This window comes from Sorex araneus, chromosome 1 (assembly GCF_027595985.1).
Source record: "Sorex araneus isolate mSorAra2 chromosome 1, mSorAra2.pri, whole genome shotgun sequence".
Lineage (NCBI taxonomy): Eukaryota > Metazoa > Chordata > Mammalia > Eulipotyphla > Soricidae > Sorex > Sorex araneus.
Genome location: NC_073302.1, coordinates 246,334,062 through 246,351,862, shown reverse-complemented (window position 1 = coordinate 246,351,862; position 17,801 = coordinate 246,334,062). Strand labels below are relative to the sequence as shown.

Here is a 17,801-nt window from a genome sequence, read left to right as displayed (position 1 = left end):
AGTAGGGCACTTGCTTTGCACATGGCCAATCCAGGTTCAATCCCCCATACCCGATATGGCCCCCCGAGCCCACCACAAGTGATCCCCGAGTACAGAGCCCTGAGTAAGCCCCGAACACCGCCAGATGTGGCCCAAAACAAAACAGAACAATTGCAACGTTTAGTCAGCTAAAACAATGCCTGTAAGTGGCATGTTCTCAAGGAAGGGGGAACCATTTTCAAATGCACAGTCTCTGGGTAGTTGCACCAGGAGCGAGTTAATAGATTCTTTTTCGTACCATGGTTCACCTTATAGAAAAGCCGAGTTCAAAGAGGTCATAACAGAGTAAACAAAAAGGCTCCTGTCGCTCCTGTGTTCTTAGGTTTCATCAATGCTTCCCAGCCTCACTTTCCAAAGAACCTGCTCCATACCCTGCCCTTAGCTACCTGCCTCCCCCATTCCATTCTTAACAGATATTACCTACCAGACTGCATCTGTTAGGTCAAGCATTTTACTGTACCGTGAGCAATCAAAAACAAAAGAGCTCGCTACTTGCTGACTGACACAAGCTCACAGTCACACTGGCTTGCTGTGATTTTATGGAGAGAAGCCCTTCAAGGTCTGAGTGGCTCCGGGACTGAGTTCCCCAGCTCCTGAGCCACTGCTTGAACCTGCTGCCTTGCGGCTTAAAATCCCACCTTTGTTTGGACAACTAAAGGGAAAATTCCTCTGTTTCTGAGTCTAGCATATTGAACTGATGCCTTCTTTTGCTTTTTGCACACAGATCGAATATGAAAGGAAAAAGAAAGAAGACGGGAAACGAGCTCGAGCTGATAAACAATACGTTTTAGACATGCTGTTCTCAGCTTTTGAGAAGCATCAATATTACAACCTTAAGGATTTGGTGGACATCACAAAACAACCTGTGGTATGTATTCGTTCACACTGATCTTTTACATATGTTTGTTAAACATGGCTCTTCTGAAGAGGCACGTGCACACCTGTGACAATTATCAGTCTTTCGTTCAGCACATAGAAAAGATGCTGGATGGGCTGGAGAGATAATCTCTACAATGGGTAAGTCATTGGCCTTGCACTCGGGAGGCCTGGGTTCAATCCCTCATCTCGTACGGTCCCCCAAACAATGCCAGGAGTGATCCCTGAGTGCAGAGCCAGGAATAACTCCTGAGCATCCCAAGAGTGGCTCCAAACACTCCAGGTCCCCCCAGAAAAATGAAAGAGAAAGGAAGAAAGGGGTGGGGTGGGAAGGAGGGAGGGAGGGAGGGAGGGAGGGAGGGAGGGAGGGAGGGAGGGAGGGAGGGAAAGAAGGAAGGGAAGGAAGCAAACAAACAAGCAAGTACCGCAGGTGGGGCCCTTGCCTTGTGCCTCACGGACCCAGGCTCCACCCCCAGCACATGCCTGTTCTCCGAGAGCCCTCAGGAGTGATCCCTGCGCGCGGAGCCAGATTTAGCCCTGAGCATTGCCGGTTGTGGCCCCAAAACTTGAAAGCAAAAAGAAGTGTTGATGCAGCCAGTTTTGGTTAATTCATTTCAGATCAGTGTCAGCTTCGCTATATTTAATCACAGTAATTCCACAAGAAGCAAAGGTGGATTGACTTTCCTGTTGACTGGTCCTTGACATTAAGACATTAAGTTCTTCCCCAAAAATCTCATCTTTCTTTTTCTTTTCTTTTCTTTTTTTTTTTTTTTTGAGGTCCTGCTCATAGCGGTTAGGGTGATAGCTCAGAGAGAGTCCAGTCTTTGGCAGTGCAGGTGACACACCCACCCCCCTCCAACCCCCCCGCATACCACACTGATGGAACACTGAACCACTGAACCGTCAGGTCTACAGCCAGACCAAGCATCACCAGACACAGCCTTGGCGTCCCTTGACCACTACCCCCCTAAAATATGGGAGGCCACTGCCCCTCCCCAAGAAATGTGCCTCATAAAACAATTTTTAATATTTTAGATTATTAAATTGAATCCCGCTGCTCATTAATTTGTTCAAGCGGGCACCAGTAACATCTCTCATTGTGAGACTTATTGTTATTGTTTTTGGCATATCCAATACACCATGGGTAGCTTGCCAGGCTCTGCCGTGCGGGCGCGATACTCTCGGTAGCTTGCCGGGCTCTCTGAGAGGGGCAGAGGGATTGAACACGAGTCAGCCACATGAAAGGAAAATGCCCTACTGCTGTGCTATCGCTCCAGCCCTTAAATTGAATATATTATCAATAACCTCATTGTATTTAATTAGATTACTAAATTTTAGTATATTCGATTGCTTAATACTTGGATTAATATACTTTTTTTAATATATTAGAGCCAATATGTACAGTCTTGGTGTACACAGTTGCCTCTGCTCACCCCCACAGTGTGTCCAAGAACACCCCTCCCCCTCTGCCCATACCCCTGTGTCACTTCCCATTTGCCCATTTCCCGGACAGCCTAGTGTGGGGAGGAGAGGGGATTGTATTGAGCCCTGTGGTCTGTCATATGAAAGTATTTGTCTCCTCCATTTGTGCTCCATGGATGTTTTGTTTTGTCTTGTTTCATTTTTGCTGTTGTTTTGGAGTTCCCACCTGTGCAGTCCTCAGGGGCTACTCCCTGCCGAATTCTCAAGGGTTGGTCCTGGGGCCTTCGGGGGACCAAATCTGGGCTTTCTCTGTCCAAAGCATGCACTCTGGCCAAGGATTCCTTTTCACTTTTTAATCAGAAGCTACCTACCCAGTAGCATTTGTTTGAACGGGCACCAGTAACATCTCTCATTGAGAGACTTATTTTTACTGTTTTTGGCATAGCATTAGGTCTTTTAAACTTGAGCTGCGCTCCTTCATAGTAGTAGTTAAAATTGTGGTTGCGGGGCTGGAGTGATAGCACAGCGGGTAGGGCATTTGCCTTGCATGCGGCCGACCCGGGTTCCATTCCTAGCATCCCATATGGTCCCCTGAGCACCGCCAGAAGTAATTCCTGAGTGCAGAGCCAGGAGTAACCCCTGTGCATTGCCGAGTGTGACCCAAAAAGAAAAAAAAAATTGTGGTTGGATTGGTCTACTCTCCGTTTTTGTGGGGAAAATTAGTAATTTAATTTTTGAGAGCTTATTTCAAAAATCATTTCTATCATTTATGCAGACTTTCGTTCCTGTTGTTTTGTTCCTGCTAATAATTTATATTTCTAATGCAAGCAGGGGGGAAATTCAGATTCTTTGGCCTTTGAATCACAATCATTTTTTCACACCTAATGTGTGAAATAGAGTATAGAGTATCAAATAGTGACTAGACTATCAAATTGAATTGTGAATTTATTGCATACTGGTCTTAAAAAAGTAGAGGGAATCCCGTTCATTTTCTGTTCGTTCATCTAGTCTCATTGATTTTTTTGTTGACTGTTCAATCTAGCTACTTTACTCATTTACTTAGAATATATAGCAGGGTAACCAATATTAAACATTTTGGGGGCTGAGGATGTAGCTCAGCAGTAGAGCACAAGTGTCATAGATGAGGCCGTGGGTCAGTTACTGGCACCAAAGAAGCAATTTTTTTTATTTGTTTGTTTCTTTGTTTGCTTTTTATGAAATCACCGTGAGCTATAGTTACAAAACTTTCATGTTTGAGTTTCAGTCGTACAATGATAGAATACCTATCCCTCCATTTTCCACCACCAATGTCCCCAGTATCCCTATCCGCCCCCCACCCCTCCCTCTGCCTCTCTGGCAGACAGTTTCCCTCTTACTTTCTCTCTACTTACGAGTATTATGGTTAAAAGCAAACATTTTTACAGGAACCAACTAACTTTACAAAAGGGTCTGACATGTCTTTTTTTTTCTGACTTATTCACTGTTTGGAAGTGTTTTATGAAATTTTAATATTGATTATGCAGTTCATTTCCCTCTTCAGAGATTTCTTTGCTGTTATACTTCAACCTTTCAGTGTTTCATTAAGAAGTTAATTTAAATTCCAAGATCTCTAAATACTTATTTTAATCGAGGAAAGTGCTCCTGCTGCAGTATTATCAGCTCATCTTAATGACCTCGCTCCCTTCAGCATCAAAGCCTCACAAAGAGCATTCCAAGCTAGATAAAAATTTGAAATAGAATAATTCATTAGCTAAGCCATGTTTCTTCTGGTTTTAATGAAGTTTATGAGTTCCAGAAGCTCTGAATGTAAATAATAGATTCTCATGGCATAACAAAGAAATTAAATATGGAAGAAGCATTTGTAGAGGAACATTCATGTGATGCTGGGTGAGACAACATTGTTTCCTTCATTTTGCATCAACAACTGGTGTTTCAGCTTCAGTTCTGCAGATAATTTTTCTGTGGTGGCACTCTAAGAATCTCATGATAGAGGTTTGTTTTTCAGCAGTGGGGCTTTAGGGGACCCTGTAATCTCCTGAATATATGCAAAAGTCTGTGCATTTTTTCAGGACCAGATCAGAGTTGATACCAAGTTCTTATTTAGGATTTAGGAACATTTGAAGAGCTTTTAAGAACCACTGAGCTAGAAGCAAAATGAGTAGTGTTCCTTCAGGACGAGGTTGCCTCGGCAGGCTTAGGTTTCTTTTAGGGGCACAGGGTGACCTCCCAAACAGTACTCTAGGGGCCCAGGGACCACTCCCAGCAGGACTTGACCTGTCGGGACAGCAGTTCATTGGCTAAGGCCCAAGACTCTGTGCTGAGGACCTCGGGCCACCCCTGCAGTGCTCAGCCAGCCCTAGAGTACCAGGGATTAAAGCTCGCGTGAGCACGTGCAAGCCTTGCTCCCCTAAGCCCCTACTCGCTCCCCTCACCAAAGCATAAGTTTCTGTTTTCTCTCTTTTTACATTTAAGCACCATGATTTGCAGAATGTTGATAATGTTTCAGGAATACAGTGCTGTTATACCCCACCCACCTTCAAGAGCATAAGTTTCTTGAGGGCAGTATTATTTTTCCAGTTCCTAAATATTTCCTAAGCACAGACATAGTAGTACTTCAGAAGTATTTCAGTTGATTCAGAATAAAAGGAAATGATCCTGTGGGCCAGAGCAACAATACAGCAGGTAGGGCATTTACCTTGCACTCGCCAACCTGGGTTCGATCCCTGATGTCCCATATGGTCCCCCAAACACTGCCAGGAGTAATTCCTGAGTGCAGAGCCAGGAGTAACCCCCAAACATCACTGGGTGTGACATACACACACACACACACACACACACACACACACACACACACACACACACACACACAAAGGAAATGGTCTCAGTTCAGTATTCAAGGAGCATCGTAGTTTCTTAGATGGATTTTGGGAGGCTTCATGTCACAGAGGGTGGAGGAAGTAGAGCTGGTCTCAGAGGAGTGTGGAAGGCTGCGGGAGCTACAATGGAGGGCAGGAAGTGGTCTCTCGGTTCCTGTCTTGCTATTATCAGTGGGACCTGGGAGAAGTCACTTCTGTTCCTAGAGTTGAGCGACTAGGTGTGATCGTCTTTGTGATCCCTTTCACCTCCCAGTCTGTGATTGTGTCCCCCCTGATGCATCTCCTCTCTGCTGCAGCCATGTCTCACATTTGAACTGTTGGAAAGCCCAAAGACTAAAAAAAGACTAGCCAACGCCCAGGTCTCCGCTGTGAGAATAAATGCCCCCTTTTAAAAGTTCACAGGACACGCAAGTCTGTGGTAACTCCTGTTGGTTCACTGTGACTGGTTTGGTTTTAATCAAAGCAGTATGAAGAGAAAGAAAGTACCCATGGAACTTGAAGCATGCACTTCATTCAGGAAGGGGCTTCTGGGTGGGATGGGAAGAAAGAACACTGGATGTGGAATAAGGGAGTGGCTGTTTCAGATCCAGCCGTGCCATTTAGCCAAATATTTCTGGACGAAGGTCTAAAATGCATTTACTGTTTAACACATTATTTAGTGTTTTATTTGCTTAACAGTTGACAACATGAAATTTACCAGCATGTTCAAATTAAATGGTTGTAATATTGAGTTAAAATATGTAAGCATTTAAAAACACAACCTAATCCGTAGAATACTTATAGTATTAAGGTAATTTTTGTTCAAAATACATTGTCAAATGTATTTTGCTACTAACAATAATTCTCTTAAGCAAATTATTGAGAGGCCGGAGCAACAGTATAGCGGGTGTGGTATTTGCCTTGCATGTGGCCAACCAGGTTTGGTCCTGGCATTCCCTATGGTCTCCTGAGCACCCTAGGAGTAATTCCTAAGTGCATAGACAAGAGTAACCCCTGAACATTGCTGGGTGTGGCCCAGTACCAAAAATAAATAAATAAGCAAATAAACAGGTTGTTGAGCCCTAATAAAAGAGAAGAAAGGGAATCGTATTTTCTTCATCAGCTCTTTAGTACATGTATTAAATGACCTTATTTTTTAATGGCCCCCCGATGCCACTTTGGATACTAACACATCCTCTGTGCTATTAACATTGTCACTCTACTTGTACCCATCTGCTTTCTGACCTTTAAGAACGTCACTTTTAGCATATTCTGAGTGAATCTGCAGTATTTTCTTGTTTTTCTAGTCCATTCCTTGCTGTATTTTCTAAAAACTTTTGCTTTTGCAAGTAAAATCAGTGACTGGATCCATTGTCGTTCTCATTTGCCAGTGTGTGACTGGCACAAGCAAACAAAGGGTTAAAGGCACTCCAGGGCAAACAAGCTCCATTTTAACTAATATGCGGTTAGGGATACAGTTTCCTTTTAAAGAAGTCAGAGTTGTTTTGGTTTTTTTTTTTTTTTTTCATCCTTCCAAAGTGAAATATGAGAGAAAGCCTATTATTTCTCCCCTGGCAGTCTTTGATCTTTCACCTGAAATATGTTGTTTCTAGTTTTTATTCATATTTTATTATGCCTCTGAAATGGACATGTATTCAGCGCTCCCTTCAAAAGCACAGGCCATTAAAGAGTTTATCTAATTGATCCCGTTGAAACACCAAACAGCCAAGACCATTTGGAGCTCACTCTGTCTGCCTGTGTTCTTGGAACCTTTCATTTCTATCGGAGGAGTCATTGCAGATAACTTCTGATAATAATCGCTTCAAACCCCTTAAACCCTTGTCTTCTAGTCTCCCAGCTACAAAACCATGTTTATCTTTAACTACTGATGCTTTCCTCTAACATCAGTTCCCAGTGAAGTCCCCAGAAAGAAAGTGGAGCATGCTTTTGTGGGGGCGTGGAGGGACAGGGGATGCTCAGGGCTTGTCGGTATTCAAGATTGAACCTGCTTCCCCCTCTCCCCTCCAGATTGTGTGCTCCCTCCAGCCCCCAGCTCCTCCCCCCTGCCCCAGTGGAGCAGGTTTAAAATTCAGAATATGTAATTGAACAATTTGTATGCTTTTATGAAAGTAGGTTCAAGTCACCAGGGGAAATGAGACGAAGATTTGCGTGGCTTTGATGCAAAGCAGTGCGGTGCCCATATTTTGTTTCCCAGCACTGAATAATGCTTTAATAGCAGGCAGTTGTTCGTTTGTACCAAGGAGACTTTGGGTATACAGGCCCAACCAATACAGTTAGGTATTGTTAACCTAATCCTGTTTGTTTCCAGACAAGTCTAAGTACACACTCGAATAAAAATAAATAAAGCATCATTTGACACCAAGATAAAAGATATACTTCCCTCCCCCGCACCCCCACCCCCGGCAGATATGCCACACAGTATGGGATGCAATGCTGTGCTCGGGGGCTTTTCTGACTCTGTACTTCAGGGGTACCTGATGCCAGCATCTAAACTGGGATCAGCTGCCTGGCTAGATAAGCACCTTACTCCCTGCACTATCTCTCTGGCCCCAAGAATTTTTTTTTTAAGCAAAATAGTTTTATTTAGAAATATGTAAAGGAGGGTCAGAAAGAGAAAGTATATATGGCAGGTTGTGATGTGGGCAGGAGAGAAGACTCCAAGAGATATATTTATTTCTTTAAAGGATAAAATGGCTAGAAGAATTTGACATACGAGCGTTTCTCCTATCAAAAATAATTTTTTTTTCTAATTTAGAAGTATGAGTTCTTACATATCTGTGAATTGGTTGGAACTCTTTCCGTTGCAAGGAATAGAAACCCAACAGAAACTAGCTTAAACAAAAATAGAATTTATTGGCTCAAGTAGCTGGGAAGTTAAGGAATGCCTCTAGGTTTAGACATGTCTAGATCCACCTACTTAGACCCAGATCTGGTTAATTAGATCCATCTCATCCCATCTCTTCACTGTCCATTCCGGGAATTGTTTTTTGGGGGGTCTGGTGGGGAGGGTGCTCACCCTACCATACTCAAGGCTTGCTCAGTGCTCAGGAATCTCTCCTGGCAGTGCTGGGGATTGAACCCAGTGGGCTGGCTGTTTACAAGGCATCCACCTTGCACCTCTCTCCCTCTCCGCTTCTCTCCCTCTCTCCCGTTTAGTAGGATTTTGCTACATGGTGGCCAGAAAAGCCTCCCGCGAACTCTGAGCTAGCCACTGGAACAGAAATAGAGTATCTTTTCTGAGTTCCAAGTGGTACCCCAGGCTTGAAATAGCACAGAATTACCCTGTTGCAGAAGATCTTGTCCTGCCAGCCGGCCACCCTCAGTTCCGTGTCACAGCGTTAAAGCACACCTCCTTCCTTCCAGAATGGTCGGAGATGATACTCAAATTCCCTCTTATTTTCCATGGAGTATGGGCTGATATTCAGAGTCAGCCTTGCACTTCACCCCGCAGGGGGCTGCGCGGCCTCGCTCCTGACGCCTCTCAGAGGTGGAATTGTGTCTTCAACTTGAAGATCTCAGATTGTCATTGATCAGTTTTTTAAGTTCTTAGCAGGAAACTTTTTGCTCCTGTTGCTGTAGAGTAAAACTTGGTTCTCTGAGGTATTTTTAGTATTGGGAGCGCAGTGGGCACTTGCCTTGCATGCAGTAGACCTGGGTTCCATCCCCGACCCTCATGCAGCCCCCTAAGCTACGCAAGGAGAGATCCCCTCAGCTCCGGAGTACACCTGAGCATAGCTGGGTGTGCCCTCCCCCTCCAAAAATGAGAAATATTTTTGGTATGAGTGATGCTTTATTATTGAGAATGCTAACCCACTTACTGAAAATTCTCTGTTGGTAAAATATACACCTACAGAGTCTTTCTGCCATTTAATTTCTAGCAGTATTATCAAGTAGACTAATAGCTGCCAATTGATAATTTTTGTACATTCAAGGATTTGCCTCACTCCAAATGTACTAATAATTGTTATTCTAAATGTAGGAATTCATATTTAAATTCCAAAAGCATGTTTTTATCTTTACTAATTTTTTGGATATCTTTGTATTTTCTTAATTAATATTCAGAGTTAACTTCATATACCATGTATATATTTTTTCCCAATTGGAAGCTATTATGTATATCCCAGCATTGGAATAAGTTGGAGTAAGTTGGAGTATGCAAATCACCTTTTTTTTCCTTTTTTTTTCCTTTCGTGGTGGTATTTTGATTTAAAAACTGTTCATGCGACTGGAGCGATAGCACAGCGGGTAGGGCATTTGCCTTGCACGCGGCTGACCCGGGTTCAATTCCAGCATCCCATATGGTCCCCCGAGCACCACCAGGAGTAATTCCTGAGTGCATGAGGCAGGAGTAACCCCTGTGCATCACTGAGTGTGACCCAAAAAATAAAATAAGAAATAAAAATTAAAAAAAAACTGTTCATGCATATAGTTTTTCTCCCCCCCCCCCCCACTTCCTGGCCCCCATTGAATTTTGGGCCACACCTGGCAATGCTCAGGGGTTACTCCTGGCTTTGCACTCAGAATTGCTCTGACGGTGCTCTGGGGACCATAGGGAATCAGATCAGGTCTACTGCCCAACCCGCTGTACTGTCACTCCATCTGTCACACATACAGTGTCTCATCACCAGACCCACACTGGTGTCAGCCCTCTCCACCAGTACCCAAGGTTTCTCCCCCCCATGCCCCCCACCCCCCAACACAGGCCCTCCCCATTGATAGCTGGTTTATAGACCCAGCTCTCTGATTCTGTAGCCTTTGGCTCTTATACCCTTACTGCTTTTAGACTTTCTTTACATCTTACATCTTTAAACAATTAACATTTTTTAAATTTGGTCTGAGGAAATAAGTTTTTTTTTTCTTTTTGGGTCACACCCAGCGATGCTCAGGGGTTACTCCTGGCTTTGCACTCAGGAATTACTCCTGGTGGTGGGGGGACCATATGGGATGCCAGGGATCGAACCCGGGTCGGCTGCGTGCAAGGCAAACGCCCTACCCACTGTGCTATCACTCTGGCCCCTGAGGAAATAAGTTTTATCTAAAATATGCAAACAGTTGCAAATCACTTACACGGCCACACAGGTGTGGCATTGTGCATTAATTAAAATATAATAGCTTATGGCACAAAAAGTCTAAGTGGCTTTATAGAAGAGTGGCTTTTTAAAAATCAGATTAAGAGGATGGACAAATAATACAGAGGTTAAAGGCACATACCTCACATACAGCCAACTGCATATGGCTTCCTGAGTACAGGCTGGGAACAGTAAGACCTGAGCACTACTAGGTGTGACCAAAAATCCCCTTCTAAAAACAAATCAAAGTAAAAGGTTTTTTTTTCTTAAATAATGATGACAATAGAAAATTAAAAGCATAGTGATCTTTCCTTGATGACTGCATTCCCAGTGCCATCTTTGATACAAATTGTAATATTACATAGTTATTGCAACCTTTTTGGGGGAGATTTACCAACTTCTAGGAATTTATATATAGTTTATTTATTATGTATGTGATGCTAATCTGAGTTATACTGAGTTTCACAGTATAATGAGATGCAGATAAATCCCTCATTTAATTGACAGAGATGGTAGGAGAAATGGTAGGGGGTGAGGGAGGAAAGGAAGGAGAGAGGGGTAAGAAAATAGGCCACTGTGCCTTGTGACTCTGTGAAGATTTGTCTTGATCTTGGGAAATTAGAAATTTGATCCTTGGATGTCTGGCCTCTGGGCCCCCACATTGCTGTTCTGTTCTGTTTTGGAGCCATATCCAGAGATACTTGGAGAACCGTGTGGAGTACGGCTCGAACCCCTATGGGCTCCAGCTTGCAGAGCATGTGCTCCAGCACTTTGAGCTGTTTCCCTAGTTGCCACAATTCTACCTTGACCCATAAACATAAGCCATGTCCTTGTCCCTTGACTTACCCAGTCAAGTGTGAGCTTTACCCTTTTCCTTCCATGGAAACTGCCTCCCCTTTCTCCCCTGCATCAGGCTCGCTCTGAGGGCCTCAAATTCCCTTTGAGGAGGAATTGCCAGGCAGAAACCAGGTTTTTATTTTCGACCTTCTGCACCAGAAGTCTTAGTCGACCATGAGAAATCGCCGATCCTATGCAGCATGGAGATGAGTGGCTAGAACCCTTTGTGTGAAGTACAGGTGGCCAGCAAAGGTCTGCACTGGAAACTCATTCAATATTAGAATAAATCAGAAGAGGAGAACTGGTTTCTCTTAGGCTGTGCAGGTTGAATTGTCATTCAGTTCAGTTGAGCAAATGCACATCCCAACTGAACATCGTGAACATGTTACAGGTGCTCCTGTAACATCCTGCTGATATGTCTTAATCATTTTCACGTCTTTCTTTCCTGATTGCCTGCTTCTCCATCTTTGCCTCCCTCCCACACACACCCTGATCTTACACTGTGAATTCTGTGAGAATGAAGGCAGTGTGCCACTCTGCCTGGCCCATAGTAGATACTCGAATGATGCTTACGTGACTATATGGACTTTTTGTTTGTTTGCTCGGGGGCCACGTCTGGTCATGCCCAGGGGTTGTTCCCACTGGTCCTGGGAAACCCTTGCGCTCAGCCCCTACAGCTTTCTCTCCGGTACTAAATTTGTAACAAGGAAAATCAGATCACCAGTTAGCCTTCAATCCTCTTAGGACCTCTAGAATTCCCCCCAGTTGACATTTTCTCCTGTATGTTAGCCTTATAATACAGATTTTAGCAATAAGTGTCACTCACAGTCAGGTAGCACAATTTAATCAGTAAACGTTTATTTCTCCAAGCGGGCCATCACCCTGTCCGGGCCAATGAGCGCTTGAGAACTGGAGTTAGCACAGTGCGGCCTCATGCCTAAGGGCTCGCTCACGGGCCCTTCTGTCCCCTCCCACTTCCCCGTAGGCACACTCAGTCCTTCGGCGTAAGTGACGGTATAGGTAGGCACCTGTGGAGCAGGAGAGATGGTGTCACGGGGGAGAAAAGGGCTCACTGAAGTAGGCGCAGGGCAGTATGGAGAATCTAAGAGGTGTGTTCTCAGGGGCAAGTCTCCGAGAAAGGGCACAGAGCCCCGGCTGGAAGGGTGATGAGTTTTGATTTGAGGGAAGGAAGAGGCAGCTTAGGGAAAGAGAGGAGCGTATGGAAGAAGCCAGAAGCACACAGACACAGAAGCAGGAGGAAGTCTGTGTGAAGGGAAGTGCGGAAGGAGGAGGCGAGTGGAAACCAGTGCATGAGTTTGGAAGCGAAAGGCCGAAGGGAACTTGGAGGTTTCTTTCGATTCCTTTTTATTTTGGTTTTTGTTGTTGTTTGTGAAGCAAGAAAGTTTTTATTGAAGTCTTATCTAGAAATGTATGTGAGAAGGGAAAAAAAATATATGTGAGGGGAAGGAAAGGGAGAAATACATGTTTGAGAGTAAACACAGGCCTCTCCAGAGTGGAAAAGGCAAGCAAACAAACAGAAGCGAGCGAGATGCATGTTCAAGGGAGAACCCGAGCTTGAAGAGCAAGCTTGCCTTGGGAGATTTTGACAGAAGAGTTGCATGCTCTCGCTGTTTCTCTGTCAATTATTTTTTTAAGAGACTCTCTAACCTTATTTTTCACTGTTTCAATTTGTTCTGCCAGTGCCTTGTGCAAGGCTCACTTTCTGAGTTCATGTAAAGTGGCCAAAGGCTATAATTTGAAACGTCCTCAAGTTCCTCCTCCTGCCACTCACCCAAAGTAATTCTGTGCCATGGTTAGCCATTGTCACCCTGCTCTCATCTTGTTATTTGACAAATTGAGAATGTGTGTATCTCAACTCATACTATTCAAAGGAAAAGACGGGCCAGAGAGATAGGCTTAAGGCACTTATTTGCCTGGCATGTGGCCGTGGTTTGATCCCCAGGATCACCAAGTGTTGCCCTGGGTACTGCCAAATGTTGCCCCAAAACTAAAAAAAAAAAAAAAGAAGAAGAAGAAGAAGAAGAAGAAGAAGAAGAAAAGAAAAATATTCCCTCATTTGTTTCTTCTGGGACCACCACCCCTGGTGGATCTCAGGAGCTTCTCCCCATTCATAGTGGTGGTGGGGGGTGTTGTGCTGCAGGCAGTGTTCAGCCTGGGTCATTGAACCTCAAAGCATGACCCGCCCTTTGACCTAAGACTTTCTGATTAGCTTTTCTCAAAGCCGTGGAGTGGCTGTGTAGCGACCGCATTGAACCTCGGTGATCCGGGCCCTCTTCAGTTTTGACCCATTGCATTGCACCCACAATAGTTAGCCAGTCTTTTGGTTTGGGGGCCACACCCGGTAGTGCTCTGGGCTTACTCCTGGCTCAGCACTCAGGGATCACCCAGCAGGGCTTAAAGGGCCCTGTGTAGTGCTAGAAATCGAACCTGGGTCAGCCACCTGCAAGCACCATCCCCGCTGTACTACTGCTCCAGCCTCAACAGCTGGGGATTTTACAAAGGCCTTGTAAATACAGCCCAGCATTTTCCACCTGGGAGCCAGCTTCAGTTACTTGTACTTTCTGAATAGTGCCTCTGCTGTTTCATATAGTGTGAAGTAGCAGAGGGCAGATATGCAGTTACCTAGATGTCCCCAAGTTTCCTCCTCTGGCGGGGGTCCTTCATTCAGCCCCACTGCCCAGAGGTGGGAGTAGGCAGCCGCCTCCAGGGCAACCTGGCACTCACTTGATTCATTGCTGCCACCTGCTGGCACCCAGAGAAAGGGCGGCTGCTCGAAAACCCTGCGTGGAGTCCGGATGCAAACCGGAATGCATGAAGAACTTGGCCCTCTGTGCTCTTGTTTGCTTTCAGGCTACTCCCAGAATTGCTCGAGGGAACCTTCTGGAACTGGGAATTGCACCTGGGCCTCCCACATACAAAACATGTACATGGTTCTTTGAGTCATCTCCTGGCCCTCTTTACTGCTTTTAAATTGATGTTTCATTTCACTGAAATAAAATATTACACTGTGGCCTGGGATGTGCTTCAGCACTGAAGCAGTGGCCTCATGTGTAGCCCTATGTTCAATCCCTGGGGGAGAGGGAGAGAAAGAGGAACTGGAGGCGGGGGGGGGAGGGGGGAGAGAGCGAGCATATCTTCCTTCCATCATTGAAGTGAGACACTATAATACTATAACTAGTCCTTTGAAGCATGCACACAAAAAAATATTTTTAGATTGGTTTGTTACCTTTATAGCAAAAATATCACTTTAAAATTATTACCTTTTCTTAGGAGCCAGGGAGATAGCTCAAAGACTGGACACATGCCCTGCACGCAGAGGCCCCCCCGAGGTTCAGTCCCAGCACAGAATACCCCCACCAGGGAGTGGGATGTGGGGTATAGGGGTGTCCCTGGTGTCCTGCCAAGCCCAGGCATAGGGCGAACAGGCCTCACATTTGTCAGTTTATAGCGGAATAATTTGGCCTTGGGCACCAATAAGCGAAGGTGAGGTTTACTGCTACATTTATTATAACAGTCATTTGCAGGAATATAGTGACCATTTGGTTCATAGTGGTTGAACTTGCACAGGCCTTAAATACTGCGATACAGAGGGTCTGCCCTGCATTGTTCACCGAACATAGGAGCTGCCGCACCCACGGTTTGGGGCATGTATTATCACCACTTGTTTCTTCAAGCTCAGCAGTACTTGAAGAAGCATGAAGTGTTAGGGTCCAATTTGGGGTTCCTGCATGCAGTGCATGAGCTCTTCTTTTTTTGTTTGGGGATTTTGTTTTTTTGTTCATTTGTTTTTGGCTTTTGGGGTCACACCTGGTGACGCTCAAGGGTTACTCCTGGTTCCGCACTCAGGAATTACTCCTGGCATTGCTCAGGGGATCATATGGGATGCCAGGGATTGAACCCAGACTGGCCTTATGCAAGGCATGAGCAATTGCTGTACTATCGCTCCAACCCAAGTGTGACCTCTTTGATCCACCTCTCCAGCCCCATAGTGTTATAATTCCTTATCCCACACCTGCCTTAGTAATTGTGGCCAAGGTACAAGTAATAGTGAATACAAACACTGTCTTTATCACACATGAAAAATATCTGGCCTGATAACAAATGTGGAGCTTTTGAGGGATTGTTATGTTATTGTTGGGTTTGGGTTTTTGTTTTTTTAGTTTTTGGACCATACCCAGTGGTGCGCAGGGCTTACTTCAGGCTTTCGCTCAGAGAGCACTCCCAGCGGGGCTCGGGGGAATATTTGGGGTGCTGGGGATCAAACCCAGGTTGGCCATGTGCAAGACAAGCACCATACCCTCTGTACTGTCACACCAACTCTGGTAACAAGTTTGAGTAATTCACCTTAGAACTGAGAATTCTGAAAACCTGTTAATGTGCTTGCTCATAGAATATTCCAGTCCAAAAAAAATATTTGTGTTATAGATAAATGTGTGTATACATATATATTCACGCATTAACACACACAATATACGCACCCAATATACTGTCACACTTAGCAACCCTGTGCACTGGGCCCCAGTCATTTTCTAGTGTATTTTCTACTAGCCTATTTTTAAGTTCAAGTGATTGGCTCGGGTTGTTCAACTCCCAAAAGACTAATAGTCGAGTTCATTTTCTGCAGGTATTTTATATTGTATGCATAAAACCAAAAGACTGTTTCTTGAACCTCTTTATTGAGAAATCGTGACCTTTCCAAGCCTTCATTTTTATTATTCATGTGTATAATGTGGTGCCATATTCATTTTCTGCCTTCTCCTCTGGGTTTTGTTTATTTTGGTGTTTTATTGTTGTTTTTTTTTTTAGGGCTACCTGAAGGAAATCTTGAAGGAAATTGGCATTCAGAATGTGAAAGGGATCCACAAGAACACGTGGGAGCTGAAGCCGGAGTACAGACACTATCAAGCAGAAGAGAAGAGTGACTGAGACAGCCGCAAGGCTGCGGGCCACATGCAACCCGAGATGGGACAGGCTGAATTTTTTTAATCCAATAATTCTTAGGAAGTTCCTTGAGTGTTTGTTTATTTAAGGGAAAAGAATGAATTTGGAGCCAGAGCGATAGTACAACGGGTAGAGCATTTGCCTTGCAACAGTTGACCCAGGTTCGATCCCCAGCATCCTAGAGGGTCCCCCTCAAGCACCACCATGATTGATCCCTGAGCGCAGAGCCAGGAGTAACCCCTGAGCATCACCAAGTGTGGCCCCCCCAAAACCAAAAAATTTAAAAAGAATTATTTATAGAACTTACCTTGCGTTGATCCAGATTATTTACAGTGGAATTAGGGATTGGTAGATGAAGAACATTTTTTCCCCTTTGAAATATTTATTTCTAACCTGTAAAATTAGGAAATGTTTTTTTTTTATTTTATATTTATTTTTTTTTATTTTTGGGTCACACCTGGTGATGCACAGGGGTTACTCCGGGCTCTGCACTCAGGAATTACTCCTGGCGGTGCTCAAGGGACCATATGGGATGCTGGGAATCGAACCCGGGTCGGCCACATGCAAGGCAAATGCCCTACCCGCTGTGCTATCGCTCCAGCCCCAGGAAATGTTTTCTAAGTGAGGACTCCCTGTCCATGTTTCTGCTCCGAAGGGCTGAGGTTGTTAAGATCCTAAAGGAACAACATAACAAGAAGAAAGTGGTCGATTACAAGTCGGTTGCAGGCACTCTTAAGCCGAATACAAAACCAAAGCTCCTTAATTTGAAATTGTCGAAGAACAAAGCATTTAGTTGGGGGCCTAGGGTGGCTTTAATAGGTGATCATGTTTGATGTTCACATCCCTTAGTCAGAGGAGAGCACTTACGTTTGTGCTGAGAAATTTCCACAAATAGCTGACCATACTGTAGTGACTGCGACATGAGAAGTGGGTCAGAAATCATAGTCAGCTGATGGTTCTCTTGCTTGCTTTAGAAATTAAATACTTTCCCAAGAATTCAGAGAGGATCTCCCCAGTCCAGGGTATAAGCACTCAAACACTGACCACCTCAGAGTTTTCCTGCCTGCCCTTCAGACTCGGGTCGGTGAGCCGGTAACGATAGCAGCTCTGTGGGCAGCCCACGTCTTAGACACAGACTGTCGAAGCCTTGGATGTGGAAATGTTTCCTTTGTTTTCCTTTCTTAATTTTAAACAAAAGTGATGCAAGTCCATGGTTAAAGTTCTACCTAGCCCAAAATTTGACCGAAATTGTACCCACAAACATTACCAAAGCAAAAGAAACTTTAGCAAACTGAGTCCAGTAAAAACCTGTTTGTTTGTTTGTTTTTTAACTTGTCTATTTTGGTACCTGTATTGTTTCGAACCAGAAGTCAAAAAAAAGAAAGAAAAAAGGACATTTAAGATGCTGTGTTGGTAAAAGAAATCCGGGAGATACTATGATATTTTGCTGTCTTACTTAACTTTTGACAGCAGAATACCAGGATTCTAGGATTAAGTGCCGCTGCACAGAGAATTTGTATCCTCTCTGACAAGGGCTGTGTTTCTGCTCCCCGCGCCCACTCTGAGGGCTTCCCCTCCCTTGCTCTTGTGCAGGACCCCCCCTCCCCCGCGCCTTCTTCCTGCTGCTGATTATAGAGGCGCTTGCCCAGGAGCGGTGGGTAATCGTATCATCAGTCCAGAACTGAGAACGATGGGTCCGCACCTGCCATTCCCTTGGTCA

General features: G+C 44.6%; 1 protein-coding gene across 1 annotated transcript in view; it reads left to right on the top strand.

The window, feature by feature from the left end:
* GTF2F2 (general transcription factor IIF subunit 2) overlaps positions 1–17,406 on the top strand; it is a 155,862-nt gene extending 138,456 nt beyond the window's left edge. The window contains exons 7-8 of the mRNA XM_004604583.2: positions 764–907; positions 15,947–17,406. Of these exons, the coding sequence (XP_004604640.1) occupies positions 764–907; positions 15,947–16,066 (264 nt within the window). The 3' untranslated portion in view covers positions 16,067–17,406. The remainder of the gene's footprint in view (positions 1–763; positions 908–15,946) is intronic.
* Positions 17,407–17,801: the final 395 nt, after the last annotated feature.